The sequence below is a fragment of the Mixophyes fleayi genome, chromosome 1 (assembly GCF_038048845.1).
Source record: "Mixophyes fleayi isolate aMixFle1 chromosome 1, aMixFle1.hap1, whole genome shotgun sequence".
Taxonomy (NCBI): domain Eukaryota; kingdom Metazoa; phylum Chordata; class Amphibia; order Anura; family Limnodynastidae; genus Mixophyes; species Mixophyes fleayi.
In genome coordinates this window covers 126,518,151-126,542,634 of record NC_134402.1, presented here as the reverse complement: position 1 = coordinate 126,542,634, position 24,484 = coordinate 126,518,151, and the positions used below count along the sequence as shown (strand labels likewise).

Here is a 24,484-nt window from a genome sequence, read left to right as displayed (position 1 = left end):
AACATCTCCACTTTTTCAAACTCGCCGTTTAGTAAATCTAGCCCTTGATGTCTTGTCCAATTTAGGATTCTAGGGGGTGGTATTGGTAATGAATTATCTCCCAACAGCCCAGGGGAGTATGGGAGAGCGTCCAGCTTCTCACATGCAAGGCTGAAGACAGCACACCTTGCTGGGCCCCTTTATTCTAACCTATAACTCTCCAATTGACTAGCTGAAAGGCTAGCTTATACAGCTGGCCTAGTACACAGTGATTGCAGATGCATGGTTAATAGGATCGATCCATAGCTACATAGCTCACCCAGTTAATTGCGTAGACCTCAGGTTTTAACCATTTCCATCAATAAAGGATTTATGGCGATATCTGTCTCATCACTGTAAATACTATGTTTTATGGAACGTGCTCCCTTAATGTTCTTAAACCACTATATATAAAAGTTAGAAAAAAAATGGACACACAAACATGTTTACATATAAATTTTATTTTGACATTTGCACATAACTGATATCTCTCAAAAACTTAAATAAGGGGCATATTTGATGGATAAATTAATTTAGCAAAAGAAGCTAAGAGAAGAATCACAGTTTTTCCCCATGCTGTGAAATGGTCATACCCATTATAGGTGCATCGTCAGAAGCACTATTAAAGTGATGAAGTGTTTAAATACAATAAAATAAGACTGTCTGTACACAGCCTTACACTGAAGCAGTGCTTGGACAGAAGAAAGAAGGACCAGATGTACTTGTTGCAAAAAAATGGTGGAGTACTACATATTATATATATATATATATACACACACACACACACACACACGCATACATACATACATACATACATACACACACACACACACAGTACAAAAGTTTTAGGTGGGTGTGGAAAATGCTGTAGAGTAAGAATGCTTTCAAAAAATAGAAGTGTTAATAGTTTATTTCTATCAATTCTGGGATTACATGAAGAAACAGATGGATTTGAGCAAGCCTACATCCACAGAAGATTTGTGACTAGTTCTCCAAGATCTTCCTGCAGAGTTCCTTCAAAATCTGTGTGCAAGTGTACCTAGAAGAATTGATGCTGTTTTGAAGGCAAAGGTTGGTCACACCAAATATTGATTTGATTTAGATTTCTCTTCTGTTCATTCACTTTATTAACACATCTATTTTGAAAGCATTCTTACTTTGCAGCATTTTTTCATAGGGGAAATGCACTACTCCAGACATCAGGCTGACGACGGTTACAAATGTGACTGGGCCCCTGCACTTAGAGTGTACAGCCCCAATGCTGCTCAGTACTGGACCCCTCCTGGAACCCCTGGACAGTGGGTAATAGGGTAATAAACTCATAGTATAATGCACAAATGCACATAACTTATCATACTCCACCTAGAGGGCCGGGCACAATGCAGATTGGGTTGGGCTTGTAGAAAATGGAAGGGAAGGTTCATTTTTTTATTCTGATAGGCAAGAAATAGCTCAACCTCATGCGGTTTGAGTAATCTCACCTGTCTGAATCACGTCTATTTTAATTTTTACTAATAAGCGTTGGTTTTTCATTCGGTCTAGCAAACCGACACTTGATACATTGCTCGATCTCAATGCATCCCATTTGAAAAAAATCAGGACTGCAGTTTCAAATTGCGCGATTTCAATTGATGCGCTTTGATGTACAGTTTGGCCTTTACTAATCGCAGTGAGCTCTGTGATTTTGCAATGTCTGGTGAATTTTTCTAGAGATTTGGAAAACTGGTGATTTATAGGTTGTTTTGAATGTAAATCACTAAAAAATAGCTATTCATATCAATTCATTCGATATCTTTCAAATAAAAAGCTTATTAATAGTATAGTCACTTTCGTATGGTTTGTGTGAGTTACAAAATAAACATTCCATAAATAAGATACTTCATCCTGTAAGCATGGTCACAAACAAGAGCCTACACTGAATATTCTGTACTGTAACCAAATGCTGTCTCCATCCCAAACATTCTTGCATAGATAAGACATCTATTAAAATAACACTTTCACACACAGCAGGATTTGGTGTTGAAATGACTGGTGAAAGGTGTAGAATATACACTTACAACCTACTTCCTAAATAAACACGCACATAACTTAAGCTCAATTAGTTATTTACCTGAGTAGATAAAATCAGATATTTACAGGATATTTAAATATACCCTTTATAACAACTTGGATGCCACAACAAAGGTAGCTTAGGAAATAGGAAACAGAACTTACAATCTAAAAGGAAAAAGGGATAGAAATAAAAGCCCGGGGAAACCAATGCACGTTGAGTATGTACTATAAAGAAGTTTAAAGAATTTGGTTGGAAAAAAGGATAAAAGATCAAGCAAAGCTATTTATTACACAGCCAAGTTATATGCATGCTTGAAGAGCATACACATAACTTTAGGTAGCATTTAAAGGTTTAAAAACTATGTGTGTGTGTTTGTCTGGTGGTGTGAGGAAGTGAGTTCCAGAGAATAGGGGCAGCTTGAGAGAAGTCTTAGAAGACTGAGTGAGAGAGAAAAGGTAAACAGAATTCATGACATAGCGGAGAATTTATGTTCAACGAGAGACCACAGAGGAGGCTGCTACAATAGTCTAGAAGGCTTATGATGATAGCATAAATAAGTATTTATTATTATTAACCTTTATTTATATAGTGCCTACATATTATTCAGAGCTTTACAGAGAATATTAATCCTTCACACCAGTCCCTGCCCATATATTAATTTTATCATGTGTGACAATGGACCAATACAAGGGATGTTGTTAAGCTGATAATGGGCAACTGAGAAAGCATAAATGTATGAAATCAATGAGTGGGCACAGGAAAAATGCTCTTGACCATAGGGAGCCAGAGAAATTGGGAAAAACAGTGATTTTTATGGCTGGCAAGGAAGAATGACAATGGATTGTACCTATTTCGTGTTATTATTCCTATGTCTTGCTACTTGCCTTCAATCCATCACCATATATCCTCCTTGACTAATTAAATTGGTTTTCACCTTTCAATAACTCCTGTCACAATCCCCTCCCTTCCCACTACTGGGTAGTAATGGGTTCCTTCCCTTCCGCCCAGGTCTCTCCATAGCAGGGGACATATGACATAGCAGCTCTAAGGCTTTTAATTAGAGCCACTAAGTCAGATCTTCTCTGCTGCAGAAAGAGGAGAGCAGCGCCAAAAGGTGAATGGCAGAGGTCCCGGCTAAGTGGGAACAAGGGGACCCTGGTAAATAAAGAAATTGGTGATAGTACCAGGTGACCCTAACCAAAGTAATAGTGGTCAAAAGGAATTATATTTAGTACAGGAATTCTTTAAAGTGGAAGGTTTTTATGTTGAGCAAGCCATAGAGTAAATCAAGTTTTTTTTTAATTTAGTTTGTAGAAATGTCAGATTTGATAGAAATATAAATAATAAACGTTAAATTATTTGTTCAATATTGAAATCAAATGTGTGTGGATCTGATATTTTAATCTATTTAGAAGATGAGAAACATATATTTCCACAAGATATGAGACCAGAACTAATATCGACACAGGGGGTAAAGTGCACACAGATGGCAGGAAGAAAAATACATACACATATTATCTGGCAACACACACAGCGGTGGTGCAGTAACATCCATTTAATACTGTGCATCCTTTCTTCTCAGGGTGCATAAAGCCAAACAACTACAGCGACCGGCATGTCAGAAATGAAAACAGAAGTTTAGTCCTGCAGAGTTTCTACAAAATCTAATTGTTTTTGCTGTTATCCTAATGCCGTATAAATATAAGTATGCCAGTTTAGCAAGATCTCTGTAATATGCATGTGTTCAAGCACAAAAATTAGAAGATATACAAATATAGAGTGGTATAATATAAATATATATACACCAATCAGCCATAACATTAAAACCACTGACAAGCGAGGTGAATAACACTGATTATCTTGTTACAATGGCACCTGTCAAGGGGTAGGATGTATTAGGCAGTAAGTGAACAGTCAGTTCTTGAAGTTGATGTGTTGGAAGCAGGAAAAAATGGGCAAGTGTAATGATCTGAGCGACTGACAAGGGACAAATTGTGATGGCTAAATGACTGGGTCAGAGCATTTCCAAAGCGGCAGGTCTTGTGGGGTGTTCCCTGTATGCAGTGGTTAATATATACCAAAAGTAGTTTAAGGCAGTAGGGCATGAGCATGAGGGCCGGCGACAGGGTCATGGGCACTCATGCTCATTCATGCGCGTGGGGAGCAGGGCCGGATTAACCATAGGGCTAACTGGGCTACAGGGGGCCTATGACATCCAGTGGGCCCTTGAAAGTACTCAGCTGCAGTGTTGATCGGTCGAGGGCGGGGGCCCCCAGCACGATCAGTGCTGCTGAGCACTTTCACTGTGGTCCTTCTCCGGCGCGCTGTAGTCTCCTTACTGAGGAGATCTCGTGAGTCTCACTCTAACGAGATCTCCTCAGTAAAGAGCGTACAGCGCGCCGGAGAAGGAGGTAAGTGCCGGGGGATGGGGGGAGCGGGCAGCTCCGATCATGGGAGGGGCGCGGGCAGCTCAGATCAGGGGGGGGGCCCTCACGGGGGCCCAGGGGCCTCCATTCCCTTAATCCAGCCCTGGTGGGGAGCGAAGCCTAGCCCTTCTGGTGAATACAACAGAAGAGCTACTGTAGCACAAATTGCGAAAAAAGTTGATGCTGGCTATGATAGAAATGTGTCAGAACACAGTGCATCTCGGCTTGCTGCGTATAGGGCTCCGGAGCACCAGACCGGTCAGAGTGCCGATGCTGACCCCTGTCCACCATGCCTACAAGGGGCATTTGAGTGTCCGAACTGGACCATGGAGCAATGGAAAAAGGTGGACTGGTCTGATAAATCACGTTTTCCTTAACATCATGTGGACGGCGAGGTGTGTGTGCTTTGTTTATCTGGGGAAGAGATGGCAGCAGGATCCACTATGGGAAAAAGGCAAGCCAGCGAAGGCAGTGTGATGCTCTGGGCAATGTTCTGTGGATGTTACTTTGACACGTACCACCTACCAAAACTTTGTTGTTGACCAATTACACCCCTTCATGGCAACGATATTCCCTTTCAGCAGGATAATGTTAATGATAAAATTGTTCAGGAATGGTTTGAGGAATACAACAGAGTTCAAGGCATTCTCAATCTGATTGAGCATCTGTGGGATGTGCTGGAAAAACAAGTCCAAGGCATGGGGCCCCACCTCACCACTTATAGGACGGACTTAAAGGATCTACTGTCAACGTCTTGGTGCCAGATACCACAGGACACCGTCAGAGGTCTTGTGGAGTCCATGTTTTGACAGGTCAGAGATGTTTTGGGGACAGGATGGGGACCTAAACAATATCAAGCATGTGGTTTTAATGTTGTGGCTGATCGGTGTGTATATATGTAATATACAAGTAAACCCGTGCATGATACTCATGCATTCTAGTCAAATCAAGCTACTTAAGGTCTTAAAAAGGTTCTTGTCATGCATTTGGGCCTAGCCCAGGCCTCCTCAGGGGAAGAGCGTTACTTCCCGACGCAAGTGCCCTTTTTAATGTGTGTTCATGAGGTAAAATCACCTCACGAAAATGAGTTTTGAGCCCTCAACTCATAAATTTAGCCTTTACTACCCCTCCCACGGGGGGAAGGGGGGATGATGGAAGTTAACTGACTTCACTATTCTATTTTTTTTGTCAAAAAATGTCAGTATACCAAATTTCAGGTCAATTGGATGAGCCCTTTCTGAGAAAATAGTTTTTTCCACACACACACACTAACACACGCCGCTAGGCGTTTACTTTTATATATTAGATAATGCTAAGAATTTAGTAGGTCAGTGTAGTATATAACTCCGCCCAGCAGGTGGCGCTGCAGCTTGTTTTTTTTTTTCCACACACAGACTAACACACGCCGCTAGGCATATATATATATATATATATATATATATATATATATATATATATATATATATATACACATATACATACATACACACATACATATACACACACACATACACGCACACATACAAGCACACATACACACAACAAAGGGCAAGCAGGAGACACTCACAGGGCTTTAAAAAAATGCACATAATTGAAGGAGGGGGGGAGGGGCGGGCGCAGGGGCATGATGCCATAAGTCATGTCAGCAGGCACCACCCACTTCACAAGAAAGATAGACGGGATCCAGAAGGGTCAGGAGAGACAATCCAATTGTAAAGCGCTACGGAATTTGCTGGTGCTATATAAATATATGATGATGACGTGTATATATGTTTATAATATAATATATTATACAATATAATCTTCAATAATGTATCCCTTGCCATCTTATTATTATTATTATAGATTTATGAAGCTCCACCGTGCTCTGCAGCACCGTAAAATAGGGAAAACAGGACATACATAAAAACAGGGACATACAAGGTAGACAAAATAAATGCAGACATGAAAACAAAGGGTATGAAGGACCCTGCTCATTAGAGAGCATACATTCTAAGTGGAAGATGGAACAGCTGAAACAAAAGGAGCAAATCTGGTTGAGAATGGAGATTGGGACAGTTGTGAGAGTGCATTAGTGTGAATAGTATTATTGGGGATAAGGTCTAAAAGAGAGATTGGTTTTCAGAGGACGTCTAAAGATTTCAAGGCTGTGGGAAAGTCTGATTGGATATGATAGGGAAATCCATAAGTGGGGAGCAGCATGGGAGAAGTCTTGCAGGCAGGAGTGAGAGGTGGTTACTAGAGATGAGACAAGGCGCAGGTCAGAGGTAGGAGATTTGTAATGTATGAAAGGGTAGTGATGTTGAGGGCTTTTTAGATATGGGTGAGTAATTTGAATTGGATTCTGGAGGACACAGAGAACCAGTGTAGGGATTTGCAAAGTGGTGCAGCAGATGTGGAGCAGTGAGAGAGGAAGATCACCCTTACAGCAACATTTAGGATGAATTGAAGTGTGGATATATGGGTGGAATACCAAACAGCAGGAGGTTGTAGTAGTCAAGACGGGAGATGATGAGAGAAACGATAAGCGCTTTGGTAGAATGTTGAGAAAGAAAAGAGTAAACATTTCTGCAGTGCCATCTTAACAACAGTATGGGCACAACAGTATGGGCCCATATATATATATATATATATATATATATATATATATATATATATATATATATATATATATATATATATATATATATATATATGCGCATCACAGAAGAGGGGACCAGGAAGTGAGGCGGATCGTCACCGGGCCTGAACGGTCAGGTGACCGCAAAAGGTTAAAAAAAAATATATATATTTTTTTATTAATAGGAGTCCTGTCTCGGGCCCCCTTTTCTGCTGGGCCCCCAGGCAACTGCCCATCGTGCCCAGTCAGAAAGATGGCCCTGTATTTCTGTGTATATTTCTCTCTGTTATCTATGTCAGCTGCTTAAGTTGCTTCAGAGGATCAAATATTTGCATATTTTTCAAAAATGTAAATTATTGTAATTTGAAACACTCCATTAAAAGTAGATTTGAATTTAAGCAAAACACACCCAAAGATATAGAAATTATTATTTTATTAAATGTTCATGCAAACTGTCTATTTGACAATAATTTAAAGCCTTAAAAAATTGAAGTGAAAAAAAATAGAAACAAAAAAATGCAGGAAAAGTATAAGCTGGAGGGGACACAATGAAGCGGCATCTTGGAATTTTAACAGGCGTGCTGCTCTCCTTACTAAAAGTGATCCCTTCAATGTGTGTCATGTTAAACTTTTACTGACCCATGGTATACACAGCAAGTGTTAAGATTTAACTGTTAGACATAATTATCTTCAACAGTATATAGATTTTGCTATTGTATTCATTTGCACGTGCAGCAGGTACACGGAAATCTTACATTTAGAATGTTAACATGGCCAGTGAATTGTATGAGATCGCCATAGTGCATTTCACAGCAGACTTTCCATCTATCCAAATGAATTTTATCATTATAGAAATAGCATAATCTGTGGTATATTTGGCATTGCACTACTTACTTTTAGGGTACAATCAGACAGGTCTCTTTTGTAGTGACTTTGAAGCGCCATGGCTTCCAAAACACCTCTCCATTGACTTAAATGTCAATCTTAAAACAAGCTGGATGTATGATATTCATAAAGTGTGTATTTTATGCCACAATTTCTGCATCAGTTTTATTATTACTCTGCTCTGTCTGCTGACCTGCTCCTTCCACTACCTTACTCTCAGTCTGTGAGTTTCTGCTTTTCTCCTTTCCCCTCCTCATATCATGACTCTGCCACTGACAGAAAATACAGCTCTTCTGTGACATAAGTGGGAAAGGGCTACTACTAACATGAGAAAACATTTGCCTTAAATCATTCATTATTATCATCTTTAATTTATAAAGTGCCACAAAAGGTCTGCAGCGCAGTACATGACATTTACAAGGTATAAAATACACAGACAGCAACAAACTATAATACATTACATAATATATCATTAAATTGAACATAATTATACAAAGACCAGACAAACATTAATTTACAGATTAGACTCAGATAATGTGGTATTGCAGAAGAAGTTATTCACAGGACAGTGAGTAAGAGTGATGGTAGGTCTGAGCTGAAGAAAACACTGCTAAGGAAGCAGGCCTAGAGATTCAGAGGGTGATGTACTCTTAGAAGGAGAACACAAGGAAAGATGGTCCTGTTCCTGAGAGCTTACATCCTAGGGAAGGGGAAGACACAAACAGTGTAGCTCCAGTTGGGGGAGTGGAGGTGATAGCAGAGGCTGAGGAGTTATGAGGAGGGGTGATAAGACTGAATAAAGCAGTGACTTTTAAGTAAACGTTTGAAGCCTTGGAGAGTGAAGGTTAATCTGGAAGAGCATGAGAGATTGTCCACACCTGAGGAGCAGCCTGGGCAAAGTGCTGGATGTGGGATTGGGAAGAGGTAATCAGTGTGGTATTGAGGCGGTGGTCATTGGCATCTGTTTATATTGGTTACAGCAGTGTTTAGTTGTGGTCTTACATGGGATTACTTCTTGGTGCTTAGTTGTACATCCATTTTGCTACTTTACCACCACTGCTGGACCAAACAGAGCTAACCTTATACACCCTGGTTTGGTCTTCTTGATTAACCTGCTGGTTGGCATGGATAGCTAAAGAATGGGGAGCAGTAAAGGAGCATGATTTCACCTGCTTTAGAAAGATGATGGGACATTTCAAGCATCATATTGCAATGAAGTGGCTAAATGAGATTTTAGTCTCCATTATATTTTTTTACTGAAAACCACCCCTTTTTAACATGTTACATTATCTGAACATAGTATCAAATTGCCTCTAAATAATGATACGTCACTTGTAATAGTTTCCTATATACTTGTGTCCTGCTAGCATTGGATTACTATTACTGGTGATGCATTCCCACTGAATGGGAAGGAGATATATGGGTGTGTCACTCCTGCCCTAAAATAGTAAGTCTTCTTGAGATTTACATGGCAACACCCAAAGCGACAGTGCTTATGCATTGAGAAAAACAGTGCTATAAGAATACATAAGATTCTAACACAACACAGATAAGCGTTCATTTTGACCATAAGTGCATGGGTTGTATATAAGTGAGGCTCACTAAGATGTTGCGATACCATCATAAACTGGTCACAGGATCAGGCAGATTTATGTACCTTAGAGCGTTGTACATAAGTATGCACACCGCACACAAGCAGATACAAGGGCACCAAAGGACCCACACATTCTGCCCTGTACATGACTGTCGTAAACTTCCCCCTGTGTGTTATGCTATTCATCTTCTGCAGTGGACAATGATTTATTGCCATAAATATGGATTGTTCCTTTCATCTATAAGTGTTAGCACAATGGGTTCCATAGTTTGCTATGTGCTGTCTTTTAATATCCAGCAGAGTACTTAAAATGTTTATTGTACTTTGCAAATGTTAACAAGACACTTCTGAAAAATATACATTTCCAGAAAGGATGAAAGAGTTTATCATAATAACTGTATCCTGATGCAATATTATTAGCTGTAGACTAAATATGATATTGGCACAATTATTATGGTGTTATGCTTCTATTATACACCAGTGTTGTCCGCATTTGCGAGGGTCAAGCAGTGAGCACTTCGTGCTGAGCGGAGACCAAAAAGGAGCTAAAAGGTCGTGACACTGCATATCACTTTCATGAAATCACACATGGAATATTCCAAGACCTCTGGTTTTTATGTTACTGCTACGCAGCTTTTATATCGATTGGCAAGTGTGTAATTGCAATAGTGAAATTGTTGGCAATGATCCCCCTGTTTGACAAGGGTGGTCCTCACTCAACACTTATTTTTCCACTTAGAGCAGAGCCATCCAGATCTGCACTGGGTTCCCTACTGTGTGCACTCTTGGCAGCTGCTAGACCTAAATCAAACAGTGGAATTCCTTTTCAGCAGTACTTAGCTAATGCTAATTTATTTAGAGCTCGGGTTAGCATAAGGATTGAATTGACACACATTAAAGATAACAATGTAAGCTAGGTTTTGTTTGCATGTATTCCGATTTCTTCACAGTTCTTTGATTACATATAGAGTATGAAATAAGAGGCACGGTGATATTGAGATAAAACTAATGTTTTTTTTGTTTGGACTGTTGAAAATGAGGATTTAAGGACATATTTTACATTTATATTACACTGTATTAATATGTTATATAGAATACTGAAATTTATAAAAGGCCACTTTTAGTTCTTAAACAGAAAGCTGATGAGAACATTCTTCATACAGTTTGTATGGCTTTTATAAGAACACTGGCCTATACTTGAATATTGGCCTATACTTGATTACTGGTCTATACATGAACACTGGTCTATACATGAACACTGGTCTATACATGAACACTGGTCTATACATGAACACTGGTCTATACATGAACACTGGTCTATACTCGAACACTGGTCTATACTCGAACACTGGTCTATACTCGAACACTGGTCTATACTCGAACACTGGTCTATACTTGATTACTAGTCTATACATAAACCCCGGGCCTATACTTGATTACTGGTCTATACATGATTACTAGTCTATACATGATTACTGGTCTATACATGATTACTGGTCTATACATGATTACTGGCCTATACTTGATTACTGGCCTATACTTGATTACTGGTCTATACATGATTACTGGTCTATACATGATTATTACTGGTCTATACATGATTATTACTGGTCTATACATGATTACTGGCCTATACATGATTACTGGCCTATACTTGATTACTGGCCTATACTTGATTACTAGTCTATACTTGATTACTAGTCTATACTTGATTACTAGTCTATACATGATTATTACTGGTCTATACATGATTATTACTGGTCTATACATGATTACTGGTCTATACATGATTACTGGTCTATACATGATTACTGGTCTATACATGATTACTGGCCTATACTTGATTACTGGCCTATACTTGATTACTGGTCTATACATGATTACTGGTCTATACTTGATTACTGGCCTATACTTGATTACTGGCCTATACTTGATTACTAGTCTATACTTGATTACTAGTCTATACATGATTACTGGTCTATACATGATTACTGGTCTATACATGATTACTGGACTATACTTGAACACTGGCCTATACTTGAAAAACATAAAAAATTTGTAGTAATCTTGCACCCTATATAGGCGCCTTGGACAACGGCAGAATAAATTGAATCTATTTAAACATGCACTTTTCACCCCTTGAGGTTCATTATCATATTTCTTCCTGTAAAAACTATTATCTATATTTGTTTACATAAAACATACATATGCACCCATCATCTTGGGCAAAAAAAATTCTACTAGCCATCATGTTGTGCTAACCAATGTACATGGCTGCTAAAACAGGTTCATGAATATATTTGTCTGCAGCAATAAAAGACCCCAATGTAACTATACTATATAGTCTCCTTTGTCCAAGACCATGAACAACATATTTTGCAGAAAACTAATTTAAACAAGAACCTCTTAATCCATATTTTATGAATGGTTTCAATATGAGTTATGCAGCAAGAGAAATAAATAAAAAAGTCTAACTTTGTAGTAGAACATGCAATGCCTTTTAGCATTACACATTGCAGTGATATAGTCATAGCTATTTGAATCTCCCTATAACCCCTGGACTATGTATTACTGAAGAAACTTCTGCATAGCATTAGAGTTCAAAGAGCTTTGTCTATGCTTTTAGAAGCTTGGATACATAATATTAACTGTGAATTGCACTTCTAATTTTAATTTTTCATACACTTTGAGCTTGTACACACCTGAGTTATTACATAGAGCATTACAGCTTATAAATATTAAGCAAATGGACCTGTAATCACATACTTTCTGAGAAGCGTTCACTTTGTACCAATCTCAATGTTACCTGCAGTTGACAAGCTTTAAAACAATGCAAAAAATAATGGAGATCTACGGGAGCACTCATAAAATATATAATACATCATTCTGCAGGGAGGCTTTGAGAACACGCTTCAAATAGACTGTTACAAGCAATGACAAAGTTTGAAGTTTGTATACACCTTTAACAAGTTTATTTTTTCAGCACCCATGTGTACATGCCCTTAAAGGTGAAGAAAGCACAAAACCTAAAGAATGTTCACATCAACTTTATTTACAGAGTAACTGTCACCTTTATGCAAGGTTATCTAATACACAAGTGTTTGAGAACCTTATGCAGGACTAAAAACAAAGGGGTATATGTACTAAACTGTGGGTTTGAAAAAGTGGAGATGTCACCTATTGCAACCAATCAGATTCTAGCAATTATTTATTTAGTACATTCTACAAAATGACAGCTAGAATCTGATTGGTCCCTATAGGCAACATCTGCAATTTTTCAAACTCGCAATTTAGTAAATATACCCCAAAGTGGCAAGAGCTTCTGATATCTTCTGGGAGAAAAATAGACTAGGAGGAGCGGAGGACTATGAAAAATTAATTGCAAATATCTTGATATCCATAGCACACTTGCACAAGAATAACACAGACATTCCATTGCAGGATGGGTACAGAAGAAGTAATTCCTATTACCCAACAGCTGTCTCGGAACATGTGTATCCCTTCTCGAGACACGCTTTTGAATGTTACCTTTGCATTTCCAGTAAGAATGGTTATTGTTCAAAGGTTCTACTGTCCGTTTTTGGAGCAAATTCATTGCGTAGACCGGAACACAAACTGGAAAATATTTATCTATTAAATTTCTTCTATTTGGACATAGCTAATATAGCGTATTGTCCCCTGAAATGACTTTGAAATATAAGTAACCTATTTTAGAATGTGTTTTTCATCATGTAAACAGAAAGGAAAAATGTTGATGCAGATGATAATTAGATTTAGCCCTTCATTCCCCAGGACACAAAGTACAAATATGCTTGTTTGAAACAAGCCAAGGCTTTGTATTATAAAGCAATAGAAAAAGGAAATAACTTATCTAAGGGGTCTATCAGAAACTCTGTTCCCATTTCAAGCCAGGAACCTTGAGACCTCATGAGCACTAAACAGATTGGGGGTCATCCATAAGGGGCAAAGGCATATGACAGAATCATGTCTGGAATATAAGGCAATGCACTTTGGAAGCTTCATACTAGGAATAAATGATACAGGTTGTGGTTTCAAAGGATGTGATTTTCTATGCCCTTTGACATAATACTTAAATTCTAAGGAAGTCAAAAGAAACTGAATCACATTTGCAGTAAGAGAAAAAAGGTGTATGATTATTAGAGATCATAAAGATTAGGTGTAAACGTGAACTAGCATGGGAAAATTATGACATACAAATTAAGAGGTTGTTTTCAACCTAACACAAACTGACAGCATTTCACATTACCCACGAAAGCCAACTTATGAAAGAATACAATTGTGATTTTTTTTTTTATTCAGATAACATTTTTAAATCTGTTTAGTGCTTACAACATTTATCCATTCAACAGCATCAGATTTGTACAAATACCTCTGCCCCTGAACAGATGCAAATAGAAGATTTATACAGAAGCTTAAGCACAAAAAAAAATAGAATATTTTGCCATGAGGGGTACTCAATGAAGACACTCAGGGCAGCTATCAGGAATTATTCATTCATTTACACTGTACATTTCTCATTGGAAAAGCAGACTATCCTATTTTGTGGGAAAACATTATACTGCACTGCTGTCGATCTTTAAAAACCGAACTCCACGGTAGTCTTAGGGCAAACCTGATGATAAAAGTGGTAGATAAACTTGCAGTTCTATTCAGCAGAAAATATTTAGGATTAAGCCAAAACTAAACCTCTGACAGAACATTCTATGTAACTATGGTTACTGAAGACACCATATAATCAGAGCTGTATACCAATTACATATATTTACAATAACACTCAGTTACAAATGTGTTAAAATGAGTATGCCCCTTGCTATTTATATAATTTCACATTATTTATACAGTGGTTAAATATATAACTAATAAAGAATGGCCAGTCCTTATTGCCAGTATATCAATCCAAATTCAATTCCAGACCTGGGGGTAAATGTATCAAGCTGAGAGTTTTCCAGTGGGTTTTGAAAAACCAATCAGATTCTAGCTATCATTTATTTAGTACATTCTACAGAATGACAGCTAGAATCTGATTGGTTGCTATAGGCAACATCTCCACTTTTCAAACCCGCCAGAAAACTATCAGCTTGATACATTTACCCCCTGATGTTATAAACATACACCAATCCTGGTGGGCTGTGTAGAAAGCAAACCTAATTCCTGGTGGCTAGTGTAACAATAGACCCCAGTCGTAGAGCTAGTGTAGAAAACAGACCACAATCATAGTAGCGGTGTAGAAAGAACACTCAATTCCTAGCAGACAGCATGATAAGCATGCCACAGTCCAGTTGGCTGGTGAGGAAAGCAGACCCCAGTAAAGACCCTGTCACTTACTGGTCCTATTACTTTGCTCTCCTTCCTGACCTGCCTGCCACTAAGTGCAGGATGTCTATCACCAGAGCTATCATTTGTGATAGAGTTCCTGTGACTTCTTCTGCAGTGATCTTTCATTAGCTGCTGGAGTTCATGGCAAAAAGAGCAACGTGCACTATCACCAATGAAAGTCACATTTGTTCCTGCAGCCAGATTTGTAACTCACTGGCAATAAATCTGTGTGACTAGGATGCTATATTCTCTATTCTCCTGCCATCCTAGGGTTGGGCCTATGCGGCTTGTCCACAAATTTGGGCCAAAAAATGCAAAGACTTGTCATATTCATATTATCGGTGGTCAAAGTGGGCTAGTATATGGTGGGATGTCATACCACCACTTCTCCTACTGCCTTCATTGTAAAACTATCAAATTCTATTCACTTACATTTTCTATACTGCCCCTTCTAAATTTCCATACTGCCCCTTCTAAATTTCCACTTCGACCACTGCTTATTATCTAAAGGAGGGGTGTAATCAGAAACAATATGTGTCTTCAGTATTTGGAACTTTTGTCCTATGATGAATATATTCAGTTATTAAAAACTCTGTTACTCTGGTTTCTCTTCAGATCAAATAAATCTTTCGCCTTTTACAAAAAATAAAAATAAAAATTTGTACATGTGAACATCATTTTTCAAAACTCTACAGTACTTGACCTTTTTGATAAATGTCTGCAGAGTTTGTTAAACTGATTGTTTTTATGCATTGTTTTGGTCTGGTTTGATCAACTGCCCATTTTCTACCATATAAATACCCAATTAGTATAGAGATCAATAAAATTGGGAAAAAGCAAACTAACATGTTTATTTTATTGCTAGGCTGCAACAACTGCTTCAAGTTGACTCAAATAAGATATTTCTATAATAGTATTAATATACAAGACCTCATTTAGACATAAAAGCATATCCATCTAAAGGATGCAAATTTGCACCCGGACAAACCATGTTGTGATGCAAGGGGTGCAATAACTGTGCCTCTTTAAAAGCCAAATGCTTCTTAAACAAATATTTTTCATTTACTTCTAGAAAGTTGTTTAATAAATTAAAGATGTTGCAATGTCGTTAAATACTGTACAGTCATCATCAGTCAAAAGTATTTACTAACATAAACAGTAGGGAACATACTGGACACATGGGAGATTTGATAGCAGTGAATAAATCACACAGTTATAGCTGTGATTGCACAACATTTGATTTAAATAAGAGCAGATTAACGTCAACCAAAATGTTTTAATTACGGTTCCAATACGAGGCACATTTTGTTCATGCCCCTGCAGAAAATAATGAACTGGTCTAAATACTGTTGTGTTTGTACCTATAATAAAAAATTCTGTTAGTTCTGTGATAAAAAAAAAATTAGATTCTAGAATATTCTTGAATTAAAGTTGAAGCCTAATAAAGAGTTCAATTAAAGAAGAGCACCACATTCATTTTATTAACTAAATTTATTTCTAGTGTGCCCTAATGCTTGCCCAAAACCTTAAGCTGTACTAACAATTATTACACACACTAACACTACACACATAGAATATAAACACATACAACTTGGTCTACCTTTTCCCCAGCCAATTCTCCCACAATAGCTGCTTTTTTTTAACATTTTGGCGGCAGGATCCTTTGCTCGTCTAACACAATGGGGACGTTTTCTCAGCATAGTGGTCTCCATCATATCCATATTCTGTTTTTCCTTATGCTCCACCTAGCCCCATGTCTGCTACCTTTACTGTATATCACATCCACAAGTCTTGCTTGACCATTTGAATTATATCTAACTCCCCACTGTTTCCTCTCCTCATCTTCCCAGCACTCTTACCTGTCTACCCCTTTGTCTCCACGACCTTTCTTCTGCAAGCTCCTCTCATACACCCTCTTGCTTTATGTCTGTCTGTCTTTCTTGCCTCCCTTGTACTCTGCCCTCTATATCTCCCTATTTTCTCAGCTAGACCTATGTGCACTTATGTCTTTCTTTCTGCCTGTTACCTCATTCTGAAGTGTTGTCTCCTCAAACCACTTGTGAGCGCCATAGTACCTCTTACTGCTTTTTGCTGCTCCTTGCGCTCTTGCTTATGCCAACTGCTTTCCAGTTTTTCTTAGATTAGTGCCCATCTCCTGGGTCTCTCTGCCTATGCTTGAGGGAGAACTTGCAGGGAAATTAGTGGGGGAGCCATTCAAGGTAGAACCTTCAGCGCCATCACACACAGCACCTGGAAATAGACTGCTCGATATGTTTAGTAGCAGAACTGCCTCCCTGCTCTCTGTGTAGACTTCCTGATGCGATCAGAGTACAAGGCATGGGGATGTTTAGGTTAAAAATAGGGTTAGTGGAAAGGCACTGACATAGACATCTACAGAGCTGACACCTATAGCAGTGGGATACGTGGTGGCACGGCATACCGCCATATTCTAGCCCACTTCGAGCACTGTGTATCTAATATATAAATGTCTAGTGGCGTGTGTTAGTCTGTCTGTCTGTGGAAAAAATAAAACCAAGCTGCAGCGCCACCTGCTGGGCAGAGTTATACACTGACCTACTAAATTCTTAGTGTGTGTGGGAAAAAAAATTCAGAAAAGGCTGAAATTTGGTATACTAAGATGTTTTTAATTTGTTAATTTAATTTGTTAATTGTTAAAAGTGTTTATAAAGATTTAAAAAAAATATATATATATTTCTTGAAGGAGAAGTGACAGTTGGGAGTGGTTGGTGGTTGCCGGGGGTGACAGTGGGAAGTGGTTGGTGGTTGAGGCCTGGGCTATGGCCCAAATGCATGACAAGAACCTTTTTAACACCTTAAGTAGCTTGATTTGACTAGAATGCATGAGTATCATGCACGGGTTAACTTGTGTATATATATATATATATATATATATCTATATCATATTACTGTAATGTTAATATCTATCATCAATTCAGTGTTTATTAGAAAAACCTATTATAAGGAACATAATTAAGGATAATACAAATGAACTTAATTTCTGTAAACCATAAATATACTGTATTGATAAGTAATATTATCCTTTATTTATTATGCACCACATGGGGTCCGCAGCAATGCACAGAGAATATATGGTAAGACATTACATTCAAACTAGTACAAAACAATAAAAGGCAAAAAAAAGTATGATATAAATGTATGCCAAGCACTGCAATATAGGCAGAACAATATTCTGGCAAGAAATAGCATAACCAGCCCTGAGGATCTAGGAGGGGGATAACCGCTCATTAAAACATGAGATCCAGGGAGAGGGGGAAATAACAGGGAGCAAAACAGAACAAGCTGAATCTGTAACCATTAAAATGGGCATAACAAACAGGATCAGAGCTCCTGGTTAGGAAAAGGAGGGAAGGCACCGGCATTCTGGTGGTAACGATAGTGAAGAAAGGAGCACACGAGGGAAGAGGGCCCTACTTGTGAAAGCTTACAATCTACAATAAATACCTCTTTATATTCCTTCTCTGTAAAATCTATCTAGTCTGTACAGACGACATGTCACTGAGAACAGTGTCTGTTATATATACATATAGATATATACATATATATACACATATAGATAGATATATACAGTCAGGTCCATAAATATTGGGACATCGACACAATTCTCATATTGTGGGATCTATACACCACCACAATGGATTTGAAATGAAACAAACAAGATGTGCTTTCACTGCAGACTTTCAGCTTTAATTTGAGGGAATTTACATCCAAATCAGGTGAACAGTGAAGGAATTACAACAGTTTCTATATGTGCCTCCCACTTTTTAAGGGACCAAAGAAACAATCCTACATCAAACTTTCACTTTTTAATACTCTGTTGCGAATCCTTTGCAATCAATTACAGCCTAAAGTCTGGAACGCATAGACACCACCAGACGCTGGGTTTCATCGCTGGTGATGCTCTGCCAGGCCTCTACTGCAAATGTCTTCAGTTCCTGCTTGTTCTTGGGGCATTTTCCCTTCAGTTTTGTCTTCATTAAGTGAAATGCATGCTCAATCAGATTCAGGTCAGGTGATTGACTTGGCCATTGCATAACATTCCACTTTTTAGCCTTAAAAAACTCTTTGGTTGCTTTTGCAGTATGCTTCGGGTTATTGTCCATCTGCACTGTGAAGTGCCGTCCAATGAGTTCTGAAGCATTTGACTGAATATGAGCAGATAATATTGCCCGAAACACTTCAGAATTCATCCTGCTGCTTTTGTCAGTAGTCACATCATCAATAAATACAAGGGAACCAATTCCATTGGCAGCCATACATGCCCACACCATGACACTACCACCACCATGCTTCACTGATGAGGTGGTGTGTTTTGGATCATGAGCAGTTCCTTTCCTTCTCCATACTCTTCTCTTCCCATCACTCTGGTACAAGTTGATCTTTGTCTCATCTGTCCATAGGATGTTGTTCCAGAACTGTAATGGCTTTTTTAGATGTTGTTTGCCAAACTCTAATCTGGTCTTCCTGTTTTTGTGGCTCACCAATGGTTTACATCTTGTGGTGAACCCTCAATATTCACTCTTGTGAAGTCTTCTCTTGATTGTTGACTTTGACACATATACACCTACCTCCTGGAGAGTGATCTTGATTTGGTCAACTGTTGTGAAGGGGTTTTTCTTCGCCAGGGAAAAAAAATCTTTCAGATTTTTCAGCCTAATGATGGCTTGCTTCACTGATAGTGACAGCTCTTTGGCTCTCATATTGAGAGTTGACAGCAACAGATTCCAAATGCAAATGTCACACCTAGAATCAACTCCAAACCTTTTACCTGCTTAACTCATGATGAAATAACGAGGGAATAGCCCACACATGTCCATGAAATAGCTTTTGAGTCGATTGTCCTATTACTTTTGGTCCCTTAAAAAGTGGGAGGCACATATAGAAACTGTTGTAATTCCTACACTGTTCACCTGATTTGGATGTAAATACCCTCAAATTAAAGCTGAAAGTCTGTAGTTAAAGCACATCTTGTTTGGTTCATTTCAAATCCATTGTGGTGGTGTGCAGAGCCCAAAATATGAGAATTGTGTCAATGTCCCAATATTTATGCACCTGACTGTATATATATATATATATATATATATATATATATATATATATATATATATATATATATATATATATATATATATATATATATATAGATATAGAGATATATATAAAAATATAGATTTACGGTATATATATATATATATATATATATATATATATATGGATTACCTGTCCTCTGTGTCCCTCCCCCTGTCCCTAATGTCTCCTGTGTGTACCCACATTTTCCCTCATGTCTCCATAAACTTATAATAAACCTTTCCAAAAAGGCTCTCTTATATCTTCCATGCTACCTCTATCTTTCCCTGATCTGTTTCCTTTCTATATTTCTATGTACCACTATCTTCATTGACGGTATCACTCTCTCTCCATGCTCTCACTGTGCCACACTACAGGTTTTTCACCCAATTATCATGCCAACCCACAATAAATGACTGTTAGGTCCAATATATTGCATTAGTGTGTACACTGCCACAATCATGTTTTATTGTACCAAATCACATTTCATTAGAACTTATATTCTGGACATCTCTATAAATGATGGAACGATGTATGCACTCTCCATAGAGTTTACAGAGTCTCAATCCTTCAAAGAGTTTTTGTTGTATTAGTATGTAATTTCAGGACTGTTGCTCATCATCACAATTTGTTTATATTTGTTATCTATTATTTTTGTTTTTTAGGTGTTCTTCCTGATTTCCTATCCCGGAATAGGTTGAGGTGATACCAACCAGCTAAAGTACATTACATACATCAACAAAAAAAGACACAAGTGCTGATTATAAATGATGCACAAACAGTCTTTGTATTATTTGAAATCAATGATGTGTTTAACATGTATTCCTTTTGTTACATTAAAATGTTACTTTTATTTTTAAATACAATAAAAAAAATGTCTTGGGTAAAACAGCAAAATATTTGTGCAGTATTGTAAATAAAGTGATTTAAAATTACTTCTTTATTCATTCAGATCTCTTATCAGTCTAGATTATAGGTTAGAGGTATATTATTATTTATTTCCCCAAAGGTTACTTAGTGTATGTTATAATATGTGATAGCAGTATGTTCTCCGAGATGTCTTATGGGTAAATTCTGGCCTTCCTGGTTTTATTGGAGCATTGAAGAGATATACAGTAATAATGGGCATCTCAAATTTATTGTTTTTGTGACGTCCCTATGTTATTCATATAATGTAGTATATGCTCCTCAAAGTCTCCCTTCATCATACATAGAGATTGTAACCATATTCCCATACACAGCTCTCTGTATTAAAACTGGTCAGGTCAGTGAATTGCTGACTACCTACTTAGGCATTATTACTTTGGGTTTGGGCACTCTAAAATTGCCTAAATTGCTTGCAGGATAATGCTCGCAGCATCAATTCCTGATCTGCAATATTCAGGAGAAATATTATTGTAATCAAGAGCATGCACAGCAAAACGCAGATACGCTTTTCGCTAGGGTTACTTCTTCCAACAATCACACTGTGCTCCTTCTTCATTACACTGTGCCCCCTCCTTTATCACACTGCCCTCTCCTTCATCACACGTTTGCCCCTTCATCACTGTGCCCTCCATCACAATGTGCCCCTCATCATCACATTGTATCCCCTCCTTCATTACACTGCTGCCCCCCCCCCCCCCCCCCCAGCTATTTACTTACCTTTCTATGACCTTCTTTTCTTCTGTCTTCTTTTCTTCCTCTTCTTGTTTCTTCTGTCTTCTTCACTTCCTCTTCTTCAGTCTTCCGGCTTTTCTCTGCACTACTCCTCACTGCCAGTGTCAGGACGTGATAAAATCACACCCAAAAGTCAGTGAGAAGGTTGCCACCGCCGGATACAGCACCAACAATTTTTTACAGGGCCAGTGGTGTAAGGAAGTGGGGCATATATATGTTCATATATGTCCCATATTCCACATGGTAATCCCAGATCTGCACATCACCCACTGCAAACATTTTCTCGATCAACAATCCATGTCAGTGAGTAAAAAGGTGAAACAGTTGAAGAGTATCAACATTTTGCCATAATACATTATTATTAGTCTTTAAATTTGTGCTTTCATATTTATGTGTTGTGTTGGACTTAATTCTTTTTATTAAAATTTCAGAAAACAAATATGCAGAATATTTAAACAACTATGTCGATGTTTAAAACAGTATTGCAAAATCATTTCTCATTATGATGTTTCTATTATGTTTTCCTTCTCCACAAATGAATCAAATTGTTCTAGAAATGTAATTCCGCAGACATATTATATAATATGAATTCATGGTAGCATATAAAACGTGTTTATATTTTTGGCATACTCTTCCAGATACCTTTTTACCTCATTAAATCCCACCAGTGGAGCAGAAACCTTTCAGTACTTTGATGATTCCATTGTTTTTCATTGGTTTTATGGCAGATCAGTTGTCAAATGATGCGCTCCCATCAGAAATCTCCCAGCTGTAACACTACAGCAAAACCATGCAGACAATCTAAACCACACATTTTTGACATTTTAAAACCTCACGCACAGTGAAAGTGCTGTCATTGTATTGTTTTCCGTTGACTTTCATGAATAATTATTAATATCAATAGATGAATCCTGTTCTTGTACATTCTGTTTAGTGACAGTGAGAAATTGTGTGAAGATATCTGTTCACCACATTCTCACTTGTTACGCGGTTGTTAATGTTGCTCAGAGGCCATCAATGAGCAAAGCAATATCGGTGATGTTTCTATTGTTGTACGACGACTGTTAGCATGAAATGATGTTGCAGTTTAATCATTTATTTGTAAGAGGTCTGTATGAGTTAAAACCCATATGTTTTTAACTCATGTTACATTATGAAATGACATCTTTGCCATTTCATAATGTAACGTTTTCAAAATGAGTTATGTGACAAGTGGTGAGGTGTATTTCTTGAGTGTATACAAATGACAGATGCTTGAGCTTGATTATTGCTTTTTGTCTAAAAGGTTGAGCAAAGGACTTACAGAGGCTAAGATTACTCTGGAAAGGCACAAGGAGAAAAGGTACACATGGCCTGGTTAGGTTCTGCTATGTATTTGCATATGTATGGGCACTCTGCTGGTTTTTATACATATTTTCATAGAGTACTACAGAATATAGTTTATTTCTTGCAAGCATCTGTGGATGCATTGTTTGAACAAAAATGACCACAAACAAAATCATGGTCAGAGATTATATATTAACCGCTATAAAAAGAAAACGCAAAATCCTATTTCCACATCTTAATGCAACCCCAATTTCGCTACATATTACAACACAATGTTCTCTGTGCAAGTGATACAGCTCACAGATCTAATGGTAAAATGTGTTAAGTCCCGTAGATTGTAAGCTTGTGAGCAGGGCCCTCTTACCTCTTTGTCTGTATTACCCAGTATTGTCTATTACTGTGTTTGTCCCCAATTGTAAAGCGCTACAGAATTTGCTGGCGCTATATAAATAAATGTTGATGATGATAATGATGTTAGGTCACCAAGACTAATAAGAACAAATAAGTGATCATTCACACAGTAAAAATCATCATCATCATCATCAATTTATTAATATATATATATATATATATATATATATATATATATATATATATATATATATATATATATATATATATATATATAGAGCCACTAATTCTGCAGTGCTATACAGAGAACTCATTCACATCAGTCCCTGCCCCATTGGGGCTTACAGTCTAAATCTCCTAACTTACACACACTTAGACCAAGAGAGACAATATTTTCATTTGAAGGGTTTTTGTGATGACCATAGCAACACCTTTGTTTCTAACCTAGATTTAGAGCATTTCATTCACGGAATTCTTCATATTGAGAACACGGAATTTGCTAAATAGTTAAATAACATGAGATACACATAAAATGACAACACTACCAGGTTAGGATTTAGGTTGATGTGAAATTACACGTCTTTAGAGGGGGTTGTAATGTATAATACTTTATAATACTAATGTATAATACTCTAGGTTTACAATTCATCTTAGTAACCTCTACTGTATATGTTTCACAAGTGCTTCATAACTTACCCTTGTGTGGGTCCGAATGTGCATCTTTAAGCCGTCATTCTTACTGAAAGCCTTGTCACAGTAAGGACACTGGTAGGGGCGCTCACCTGCAAACAAGATAAGCATCACAATTACCATGTGCTGTCCATGGATAGAAAACACTGCCCTGACACATCAGGAAAGCACAGCATGACTGTCAAAGGAGGCACATTCTTCCAGCCTGAGGTTCATGTTCATTTACGAAACGAGTGAAAAAGAGAGCAAAGATCTGAGCTTTTAAAAACTTCACATAAAGAACAAAAGAGCACGCTGAATACATGCTGAGCTGGATCAAAGCGCCACTTCTCGTTGCCTGATGTTTTCTAACAACATATGAATGCATGCCGAGATATGCTTGGCAAATATGACAGTCCGGTTAATGAGTGAATTATGAA

General features: G+C 37.8%; 1 protein-coding gene across 2 annotated transcripts in view; it reads right to left on the bottom strand.

Annotated features, from left to right (window-relative positions):
• The window catches only part of PRDM5 (PR/SET domain 5), a 173,493-nt gene that overhangs the window by 8,257 nt on the left and 140,752 nt on the right, over positions 1–24,484 (bottom strand). For both annotated transcript variants that reach the window (XM_075200324.1, XM_075200325.1), the window contains one exon: positions 24,072–24,157. In XM_075200324.1, the coding sequence (XP_075056425.1) occupies positions 24,072–24,157 (86 nt within the window). The remainder of the gene's footprint in view (positions 1–24,071; positions 24,158–24,484) is intronic.